Raw genomic sequence first — 12,202 nt, forward strand, 5'->3', positions numbered from 1 at the left:
TATCATGTAGGAGTTTGGGGCACCTTAATGAATATGACACTAGGTAGCCTGCCTTGGGCCAAGAAACAGAAAAAAACTTCATGACCAGTTTACACCAATAAATTTTAAAGGAAATAGACAAATTTCTAGAAAAATCTTACCTAAGAAGAAATAGAAAACTTAGTCCTGTAAAAATTTCAATCAATGTAAATTTACCAGGGTAGCAGGTAAAAAGGGGAGAGAAATCATCTCAGTAGACAGAGAAAAAGCATTTGATAAAACTCGGCATCCATGCATGATCAAAACTTTTAGCAAGCTAGGAATAAAAGAGAACTTCTTAAACTGATAAAAAGTATCTTCATAGTAACTATAGCAAACAGCCATACTGGTGAAGTTTTTGAGAGCTTTCCTTTTATAGTCAGGATTAAGACAGGGGTGCCCACTATTACAGGCTTTATTTAACAGTGACAGTGTACTGGAGGTTTACAACCACATTCTAAAGAAGACTTTTTTTTAAAATATGATAACTCGGAAAAAATAAACTGTCATTATTTGCAGATGATATATGAATTAATTACCCAAAAATATCTGTAGACGCTATCAAGATTAGTAAATAAATTCAGCATGGTTGCTGTATTCAACATTAATATGCAAAATATTTTTAGCATATACATACCAGTAACAAACAGAAAATAATTATTTTAAGGTTATCACTTAAAGCAGCCAAAAACATTTCTAGGAATAAAAGCGTTTTGTATTTTTAAGCCCTCTATGCAAAAATTATAAAAAATAAAAAGATGTTATATAACATCCTCATGGTTTGAAAAATTCGATATTATAATAATGTCTGTTTTCTCAACTGATTATATTAATAGATCAAAGCAATCCCAGTCAAAATTCTAGTAAGTTTGTATGTTTGTGTGTGTGTGACTTTTCAAGATATCTTCAGGGTGACTTTAGTTTCAAGTTGATTTTAGAATGTGTGGAGATGCAAAGGGCCAGTAATAACTAAAATGCCTCTCAAGAAGTAGAAGAGGCTGGGAGTTTTATTTTTTAAATGACAATAAGACTGTGATATTGCTGGGTGCAGTGACTCATACCTGTAATCTCAGCACTTTGGGAGGTGGAGATGGCAGAATTTTCTGAGCTCAAAGGTTCGAGACCAGCCTAGGCAACTTGGGGAGACTTTTTTCCTACAATAAATAAAAAATTAGCCATGAGTGGCAGTATGCTCCTGTAGTTCCAGCTACTTGGAAGACAGAAGTAGAAGAATCCCCTGAGTCCAGCAGGTTGAGGCTGCGGTGGCTGTGAGTGTGCCACTACCCTCCAGCCTGGGCAACAGAGTGAGACTTTGACTCAAAAAAACCCCCAAAAAGTCTCTGATATTGATACCAGATAGACAAATAGATTAATGAATGGACTTGTTGAATATGGAGAGTCCAGAAATAGGTGGCACTGCAGAATAAGGAAAGGACAGACCTTCAGTAAATGGTACTGGCAAGGTGGATGTCTGTATAAAAAAAATGAAACTAGACATCTTTACTCAGACAACTTTACTCAGAAATTTATTTCAGGTAGATTGTAGATTAAAATGTAAATGGCAAAACCATAAACTGTCTAGAAGATAAAAGTATATCTTCAAGATTGCAGAGTAGAGAAAACCTTCTTAAATAGGATAGTAAAAGCACTAATGACAAAGTAAAGGCTTGATCATCAAAAGACTCTACTAAGATAATAATACAAAGCCCCAGGTTAGAGAAGACCTTCATAATACTTAGATTTACATCACCAATATATGAATAATTCCTACAAAGAGATGAGAAAATAAGTAATCCAGTAGAAAATAGTACAAAGATTTGAACTAGTACTTCGTGAAAGGATTCCAGTGGCCAATAAACTTGAAAAATACTCAATTTACTAGTAATTGATTAAATGCAAATTAAAACCTAAGTGAGCCACTTCTGCATACCCACCATTACAGTGGTTGATATAAGTGGCATTACCAAGTGGCAGCAAAGATGTGGAGCAATAGGAATTCACCTACACAACTAGTGAATTGGTATGACTATTTTGGAATATGGTTTGGTATTATCTGTTAAAGAGATAGGCACTTACTATAGCTTGGCAAATCTACTCCCATTTCCACTCTGTAGACACAAGGCTGGGCAAATATGTATCATGAATAGTCATAGGGCCAGGCATTGTGGCTTATGCCCATAATCCCAGCACTTTGTTAGGCTGAGGCAGGAACATCACTTGAGCCTAGGAGATCAAGGCTATGGTGAGCTGTGATTGTGCCTCTTTTCTCCAGCCTGGGTAACAGAGTGAGACCCCAATTCAAAAAAAAAAAAAAAAAGAATACTCCTAGCAACATTTTAAGAGCCAAATGTTGGAAACCACTCAAGCATTAAAATGGATAAATCATGGTGTATTCATACAACAGAATTCCATAGAAAATCTTAGTGAACAGAACTACAGCTATATAACACATGGATGAATCTCACAACATAATGTTGAACAAAAGAAGCCACTTGCAAAAAAATTTGCTTGAATCTAATTATATATATTTGGTGTGTATAAATATGTATTTGAACTCGGGCTTGGTGGCTCAGCCTGTAATCCCGCGCTTTGGGAGCCTGAGGTGAGTGAATTACCTGAGCCCGTGGGTTCGAGACCTGCCTGGGCAACTTGGCAAGACCTCATCTCTGCGATAAATCAAAAAATTAGCCGGGCGTGGTAGCGCGCGCCTGTAGTTACAGCTACTTGGAAGGCTGAGGTGGAAGGATCACTGGAGCCCAGCAGGTCGAGGCTGCGGTGGCCGGGAACAGCCACTGCACTCCAATCTGGGTGACAGAGTGAGACTCCAACCCAATTAAAAAAAAAAAAAAGTGTTTGCTACATCCATTTATATATCATTAAAATATATTTTTATGTAAATCTAATTTATATAAAGTTCAATATATTTATATATTAACATAATATATAAATTTCAAAAAGCAGTCCACCACCCTGGGCAACATAGCCAGACCCTGTCTCTAGAAAAATTTTTTTAGATTAGCTGGCCATGGTAGTATATGCCTGTAGTCCCAGCTACTTGAGGAGGCTGAGATGGGTAGATTACTTGAACCCAGGTGTTGAAGGCTGCAATGAGCTGTGATTGTACCACTGTACTCTAGCCTGGGTGACAAAGCAAGACCTTATCTCTAAAATATGTTAAAAATTTTAAAACAGTTCATGACCCTCCTGGGCAACTTGGCGAGACCTCATCTCTACAGTAAATCAAAAAATCAGCCGAGTGTGGTAGCGCATGCCTGCAATTCCGGCTACTCGGAAGGCTGAGGCAGAAGGATTGCTGGAGCCCAGCAGGTCGAGGCTGCGGTGGCCAGAAGCGACCACTGTCCTCCAGTCTGGGCAACAGAGTGAGACTCCAACTCAAAAAATAATAATAACAAAATTTTAAAACAGCCCAAACTGAACTAGAATATAGGGGTTACCTGTTCAAGTGATAAAAACAAACAAAAAAAGGAGGGTGTCAAAGTAAATATCAAGATAGTGGTTACTAGTTATGAGATGGAGAGAAGGCATGTTGGGCCTTCCTTCCAAAGACTATAAATGTTCTATTTCTTGACTTGGATGGTAGTCTACATAGGTGTTCACTTTGAGACAAGTGATCATAGATCAGTAGATTTTTGTTTTGTGCAAAGTTCTATATGACTATTAAATTTCACTGTTATACTTACATTAAGAGCATGTGTAGGCCAGGCACGGTGGCTCAAGCCTTTATTCCCAGCACTTTGGGAGGCCAAGGTGAGAGGATTGCCTGAGCCCATGTGTTGGAGAACAGCCTGGGTAGCTTGGCAAGATCTCATCTCTACAATAAATTTTAAAAAACTTAGCCGAGCATGATAGCGCGTGCTTGTAGTTCCAGCTACTTGGAAGGCTGAGGTGGAAGTGCTGCCTGAGCCCAGCAGGTTGACGCTGGGGTGGCCATGAGTGTGCCACTGCACTCCAGCCTGGATGAGGGCATGAGACTCCCACACAAAAAGAAAAAAAAAAAGATTATGTATAAAATTCTAGAATCTTTTTCGTTATCAAAGGACAAAGCCTATCTTTTAGTAGTATTTAATCTTCTTTTTCAACCTTCACACACATTTTCAGGAATGGATCATATACAGGAGTAAGAGACAAGGAGACTGTCTGTTTTCCCTAGGACAGAGAAACCGTCACAGTTGTTAGCATCAGATCTCAGGGTGGTAGTAATCAGATAGAGAAGGAAGCCATAGGAAATTGCCATGATATAGTCTGAGCCCACTGCACTCATGCTATGATGTATTGACAGACTCTGTATTGCCAAGACGTAAAGAACCCTTGATCCTGAGGTGCTTTGTAGGTATGACAGTCATAGACACACCCTTCCACAGTGTGGAGTAGTTTTTATTAATTATATAAGTTATTTCTATAGAAGACATTTTGGGAGCCTCAGAAATTTGAAGGACTAAAGTGACTCATGACTCTTTGACTTTATAATACCAAGAGGACATTGTCATAAGTGTATTCGCTCTTATAATTTCAGTAGCTTTGCAGTTGATTTTCTTGAATGTTCGAAGTATATGACCATATTTCCTCTAAGTAATAATAATTTCAAAAAACATTTTTCTATTCCTATGATTTTTAAGTGCTTTTTTAAAAAATATGAATAGGTATTGAATTTTTAAAATTTTCAACTTAGCATTTTTAAAGGTGGCTAATAGATTACTTTGATTATTTTAATGTGATATTATGTTAACAGATTTCCTGATATAAAATAATTTTTATATAACCTATGATAAATACTTCTTAGTGTTGTGGTGAATTATTCCTTCAATGTTCTGTTTAATTCAGTTTGTCAGCATAGCATAATGAATGAGCATGGATTCTGAAGTCAAACATAGATTTGAATTCTAACTTCTCCACTTACTAGCCATTGGAGAAGTTACTTAATCTGTCTTATCTAGTTTTCTCCTCTACAAAATTATAACAACACTAGTACCTACTAAAGAAATAATACATGTAAAACACTTAGCACAAGTACCTTCTATGTAATAAGTAATCATTTTAAAAAATGCACACACATGCTCTTTATTTTTTCATTGTTATTTTAGATTTATATCTGAATTCTTAGGTAAGATTGAACTACAGTTTTGTCTATATGAGTGTCAAAGTAACTTTAATACATAAAATATCAGGTCTGTCTTGTATATTCTATAAATATGTATATACATATATGGCATTAAATAAGCTAATCTTTGAAAAAAACTCACTAGCAAAACCAGAACCTTTGCTGAAAGTAACTTTTTTTTAATAATAATTTCATATTTTTCCACATTATTTCAGTTTCTATATTCTAAAATCAGTTTTGGTAATATTTTCAGAAAACCATTCATTCAGTTTTCAAATTTATCAAGTATAAAATTAGATAAATCAGATACCTGTCCCACATCCACAAAACATAGGAAACAAATCTAGAATCAAATATGTAAGCATTTCAAAAACTTTTAGTATACTTTTTTGTTTTTTGTTTCTGAGTTGGAGTCTTACTCTGTCGCCCAGGCTAGAGTGCAGTGGCATACTCATGGCCACCCCAGCATTGACCTGCTGGGCTCCAGCGATCCTTCCACTGCGGCCTTTCAAGTAGCTGGAACTACAGGCACATGCTACCATGCTCGACTGGGTTTTTTTTTGTTTTGTTTTGTTTTGTTTTTACTTATTGTAGAGACGAGGTCTCACCAAGTTGCCTGGGCTGATCTCAGACCTTCGGGCCCAGGCAGTCCATTCTCCTTAGCCTCCCAAAATGATGGGATTACAGGCTTCACCACTGAGCACAGCCCCAGTTTCTTTATTGAGTAATGTTTCCCAGGGTAAAGCATTGTTCCAAGATCCCAAAATTGTGTATGAACTATATATATACATATACACATTTTAAAATACATATGTACATCTACACTGCCAATAACAGATACAGACCAGACCAGAGCTTTAGTATTTCCTGGGAATGATATAGGTGGAAAACATGGAAATAAAAAAAGAAAGATTACCTAATTTCATCATCATCAGAATTAATCCATACCAGCTTCCAGAGTCTGTCCACTGTAAACTTATACCTGATTTGAAAGAAAGGCCAACATGAAACTAAACTTGATGCTGTATGAGAAAGTGGCTTTCTGAATTTTGTGCCAGATTGGGACTCAAGACCTGTGGTGTCCATTAAAGGTAGTCAATACCCTTGTGCAGTTGTTTAAAATCAAATTAGTTCAAATCAAATAAAATTAAGAATTTAGTTCCTCAATCACAGTAACCACATTTCAGATGCTCAGTAGCTACATGTGACTATTTAAATAAAATTTAAAATTTATTTCTTCATTTGTACTTGCCACATTTCAAGCACTCAATTACAGTAAAGATATAGAACATTTTCATCATTGCAGAAAGTTCTTTTGGAAAGTACTGCTCTAGACAAACTCCTGGATCGTGCTAGCCTTGCTATAAGCCTCATTATCAAAGCCAAATAAATACATTGTGAGGATTTGACAAGCTATCCTCAAGTTCTTTGATTCTCTATTTAGAGTTATAATCACTGCGCTTTTCTTCTCTATGCTTGTAGATTGGTAATGTTATTTTAAAGAAGTCATATTCATATATCAAATCCTATTAAAACATTTGTTTTCTGCTCAAAACATTCTTATCTAAATAGATGGTTTATTTATCTTGAAAATGAACAAAGCAGTGAAATTCCAGTAAATGCAAAGATCTCCCTGGAGATATGTTCCTATTAGAAGTAGTCTTTTCAATCTGAAAGAAAGTAGTTTTTGAATTGTGATATAGTGTAAATTATAGATCTTTCACAGTAAAATAATTTGTATGATTATGTGTTTTTTTTAGAATCTCCATTGTATAGGATTTCTACATGGGTCTTTGATGCCATTTTGATTGTAACCTTCTGTTATTTCTTTTGAATTTGTCTGCAGATTTGCAAAGATTCATATTAGTGTATCCGAACCCATTATTCCATTCAGAGAAACAATCACAAAACCCCCAAAAGTTGACATGGTCAATGAAGAAATAGGTAGACAACAAAAAGTTGCAGTCATACACCAAACAAAAGAAGATCAAAGCAAAATCCCTGAAGGAATCCAAGTTGATGTGGATGGGCTGATCACCATAACAACTCCCAACAAACTTGCCACACTCAGTGTTCGAGCCATGCCCCTTCCAGAAGAAGTCACTCAGATTCTGGAAGAAAATAGTGATTTGATTCGTTCTATGGAGCAACTGACATCTTCTTTGAATGAGGGTAAAAACACTCAGGTGATTCATCAGAAGATCCAAGAGAAAATTTGGGAATTCAAAGGAAAACTAGAGCAACACCTAACAGGGAGAAAATGGAGGAACGCTGTTGACCAAATCTGGTCATTTGGACCAAGAAAATGTGGGCCTAACATACTAGTCTATAAAAGTGAAGATTTTCAGAACTCAGTATGGACAGGCCCAGCTGACAAAGCCTCAAAAGAAACCAGCAAATACCGAGATTTGAGTAATAGCATTGTGAGTGGCTTCCAACTAGCAACCCTCTCTGGTCCCATGTGTGAGGAGCCTCTCATGGGTGTCTGTTTTGTTCTGGAAAAATGGGACCTAAGTAAATTTGAGGAACAAGGAACAAGTGATCTGGTAAAAGAGGGACAGGGGGACTATAAAACCTGTTCCAGTGGAGATGAAAACCAAGAGCTACAAGATGGCTGCTCCGAGCCCTTTGAGAAGAGGACATCCCAGAAAGGAGAATCTTCACTCACTGACTGCTATGGACCTTTCTCGGGACAGCTAATTGCCACCATGAAAGAAGCGTGTCGCTATGCGCTGCAAGTGAAACCTCAGCGTCTGATGGCAGCTATGTATACATGTGACATCATGGCCACTGGTGATGTTCTCGGTAAGGAAGAAAAGGTAAAGATAGTGAGAAATTCCCTGCATAACAGTCAAGTCTCCTAGGCCCAAAATCTTAAACTCATTTAATGTTTTTTGCAGAAGCTATTTATATATAATTTATGAAGGACTTAAAATCTTGAGGGAGGGAGGAAAGCATGACTGCTAAAACATAACTACTAAAAATCTCTTCTTTTGTAACAAATAAAATATTTTCTGTAATGAAAGATCTACTAAATGAGATTTAAACTGCCTGTATGTGTTACCATCCCAAAATGCCGTGTAGCATTTTTTCTTAAATGAATAAGTGTATCAGTCTGGGTAACCAGAGTTGTTCTGAAAATAATCAAAAAATAAGGTAGTAGTCTTGTACTCATAACACAAAAGGGCTCTTTTGAGTTCTGGGTTCTGTCTAAAGAAGTAAATTATTTGGAGCTTTATTTATTGCTGTTATATCAAATCTTGTTTCTGATTTTTCTATCTTTGAGAGAAGCAGCTTCTGTGATCTCAGGAGACATGAAGCCCTGGCATTCAGGGGCCCTTTCAGCCAACATTAATTTCTTAAGACTTATTTTTCTTCACTCATGAAAGAGGGTAGTAATTTATACAGGTTGTGAAGATTTAAATGATAACACAAATATAATGCCTAGAACAGTGCCTGGCACATAGTAGTTATCATATTCTAAGCTCATGGAACTGTTTCGGTGGTGAAGAGAGTATAAAGGAGGATTAGGCACTGGATGAGAGAGCAGACCAAATTATTAGATTTCCTTTGTCCCTGAGGCCCTTTGTGTCAATGTGTGGTTAATTACATTCTTTTTAGTAAGGTTATTTTGCTGATTAATTCCTGAAAGTGGAAATATAAGCTTTTTATTTTTTTTATAAAAGAAACTTAAGCTTGCATCACAGTGAGGTTTCTATGAGACTAACTGAGCATTTCATAGCAGCATCTGATTGAAAACAGTTGGGCTAAGGCCAGTGCACGCTGTGAATCAAATCTCCAAATAGGACTTGTAATCTATAGCATTTCTCAGCCTTCCTTGAATGCAGCATGCCTGTTAACATCTCATGGAATCTGTAGATTTATTTGGGGATCACATACCAATCTAGACTATTCCCAGATGGTATTCTTCATTTTCATTGAGTACTTAGTTTTTTTAATTTTTATTTTTTTAATAGAGATGGAGGTCTCACTATGTTTCCCAGGCTATTCTTGAACTCCTGGCCTCAAGTAATCCTTCCTCCTTGGCCTTCCAAAGCACTGGGAGTACAGGCATGAGTCACTGTACCCAGCTGAACTTTCTCAATGTAAGAAGGCAGCAAGAGAGTTAAAATCAAGGAGTAGCGATTCCTTCAATTCCTTGAAGAAGATCTAGGAGCTTTTCTGTAGTCTCTCCTAACCTTGACAGATGCTTATACCGCCTCTATTTGAATATATCTGTTGATGGGCAGCTCATAGTCAGTTTTACAATTTGATGGTGTCTTTTCCCATATTGAGTAAAATGTCTGTCTCCTGTTAGTTTCCTACCATTTGTACACCATCTTTCTTTACGGAAGAAAGCATTAACTTTGAGTGAGAGCATAGTTTTCTAGTTTTATATCTAGGACAAAAATCTCCAAATCCTTCAGCTGTTTTTCTTGATATTATTTATGTACCCTTTCATCATCACAGTTCCTGTCCTTTAGACATACTTTATTTGGTCAGCATTTCTCGTAAATAAGGCAACCATATTAAACACAGCACTTCATATATCATCCTACCAATTCAGAGCACAGACACACTCTTACCTCCCACAAGAGATACAATATTCATCTTTTAATGCAATTTAGCAATTGCATCTTATCATTAACTGACATGGGAAGTCAGAATCAACCCTATTTGTTTTTTAAAAAATAAGTTATATTTTCTCACTCTGTTTCCCAAAAAGCAGGATCCAAATTTTGGTGATTGACTAGGCTATAGAAATTATGTAGTCATATAGACTCTATACGCACATGGGTAATCTGAGTCTGTATACTTAATTTTTTCCTTAAGTTATGTAGTGGTAGTAAAGGGGGAAAAAATTTTAAGGTGAGGTCTCACTCTGTCACCCAAGCTGGAGCACAGTGGCATGATCACTGCTCACTATAGCCTCGACCTCCTGTACTCAGGCAATCCTTCTGCCTCAGCCTCCCAAATAGCTGGATTACAGGCATGCACCAGCATGCCCCAATAGTTTATTTTTATTTTTTTGTAGAGATGAGGTCTCACTATTTTGCTTAGGCTGGTCTTGAACTCCTGGACTCAAACAGAAGTCACAGCATTACCATCTTAACATAGATTTCTTTTTTATTTTTTTCATGTATCCTCTTCTGATGAGACATAAAACTCAACATGCAGTGAATCTGGTGTTTTAATGAAGTTAAAGTCCTTTATGTCTAACATTCCCTGGATTATCAGTTTACCAATCATATTAGAAAAAATAACCTTGGGTTAATATAATTTTGTGTTAGAAAGTTTCCAAAAATTTACCTTATACTTGTATAAACATGTACAAATGTCTAAAGTGTTTCTTTAAAATTCTATAGGAAATTAGCATATGACTTTCTAGACTGCAATGTATAGAATCTAGTGTTTGTATCATCAAAAAGTTTGGTTATTATTTACCTTTTTACCTTGTACCTGTAGTCTGACATCTACCCTGATATCCATAATTTTTCAAAAGGGCAAACTTATTTAGCATTGTGAGATAGAGTAATTCTAGTCCTAGACAATTGAACTCATTTAAGAAGGCCAAGTACTTATCAACTTCTCAGATCTCTTGAAGGTCAGTGTTCTCTTACTTGTGGTTATTCTACTGGCTGTAGTTTATTGACCATTCTCCTTACTGAAGAGAACGTAGGTAACGTAGGTATTGAGAATCCCTATTTTCTTGCTATCCGCTGTTAACATTACACTAATTTCTCCAAGTTGAAGGCATGTCTCTATTTAGAAGGTACAGGTTGAGCATCCTAAATACAAAAGTTCAAAATCCCAATGCTACAGAATTTGAAACGTTTTGAGCATTGAAATGATGCTCAAAAGAAATGCTCATTGGAGCATTATGGATTTTGGATTTCTAGATTTAGGGTGTCCACCTGGTGTAATGCAAATATTACAAAATCTGAAAAAATTTAAAATACTTCTGGTACCAAGCATTATTCATATAAGGGATACTCAAAGAGAAAAGATCCTTTGTGTTGTCTTTAGCTCTTTTATTTTGGTAAACTAAGCTTGTTCTGATTTTGAACATCCTGACATGTTACAGATACATCTGAGGTAGTATCCTCTTCTTCCATCTACTGTGTATGTCCTCTTAAAATAGAGATTGGAAAGGGGTTCCTTTTCATTTTTCTCTAATTGGGATCATTTGATTGATTAGTTTAGACTCTCTTGTTACTCTACGAAAGAATTTTAATGTCTGCTATCCTATTTTTAGTTTTTTTTTCTCTTCTTCGTTTTCTCTGTGTTTGAAGTGATCCTTCCTAAAAACCAAGTCCATGGAAGTTTATGCCTATTCTGTCAAGATAATAGGAACACATATTTCTTCCCAAAATAATGGGAACCTATTTTCTCCCCAAATTGCCATCTCTTCTGCATTATTCATTTTGAGTTGCATTTGTCCTTTATTTTCTGAGAAGACAAAGTTTCAGCACAACACGTGAGGCCAGAATCAGCTGTTGGTGTTTATCAGACTGAAATTCCCAGCAGACAGTTGAGTCACCCCTGTTGAGTCATCTCTCTGTGCCCATTTTTTCATTCCTAATAGAATTAGGAAATCACTGCCTGGATCCTGCATGTGACCAAGCCACCCTGGGATAATACCTCAAAACATTACTTGTCATCCTATCCTTTTATCTTCATCCTGGCACTCCTCACTTGGCCATCGTTCTCAGTTCTGCCACTTTCCAGGAAGAGATGAATATCCTAACCCTCAGGGTTATTTGCCTTCTTTCTCTAAAGTATCTCTTTGCCTTGCCTTATCCAGGTATACATCCCACTGTGTCAGGCCTCACTGCTCATATGGAAACCACATTTATTTACCCCCTGTGTAGTAACTGTGTATATGTGTGTGATTATTATACAGTTTCTGTACCATTGTCAGTGGTCAGCTTCCTTAATACATTTCCCCAAGACCAACTGGCTACTACACTTGCTGCCTTGCAAAGCTTACAAAGAAACTGTGTTTAGATGTGATCTGAATTTTTTTTGTTCTTGAGTTGATTTTTAGTCTAACCTCTTGGTTAG

General features: G+C 36.6%; 1 protein-coding gene across 4 annotated transcripts in view; it reads left to right on the top strand.

Annotated features, from left to right (window-relative positions):
* Positions 1-12,202, top strand: part of EFL1 (elongation factor like GTPase 1) — a 146,831-nt gene that overhangs the window by 113,081 nt on the left and 21,548 nt on the right. For 3 of the 4 annotated variants that reach the window (XM_008072057.1, XM_021705934.1, XM_021705933.1), the window contains one exon: positions 6,984-7,942. In XM_008072057.1, coding sequence (XP_008070248.1) covers positions 6,984-7,942 — 959 coding nt within the window. Of the gene's footprint in view, positions 1-6,983; positions 7,957-12,202 lie in introns of all 4 variants that reach the window. The other variant, XR_002481216.1, reaches the window with a different exon arrangement.

The sequence above is a fragment of the Carlito syrichta genome, unplaced genomic scaffold, assembly GCF_000164805.1.
Source record: "Carlito syrichta isolate Samal-C Ts95f unplaced genomic scaffold, Tarsius_syrichta-2.0.1 Scaffold314837, whole genome shotgun sequence".
Lineage (NCBI taxonomy): Eukaryota > Metazoa > Chordata > Mammalia > Primates > Tarsiidae > Carlito > Carlito syrichta.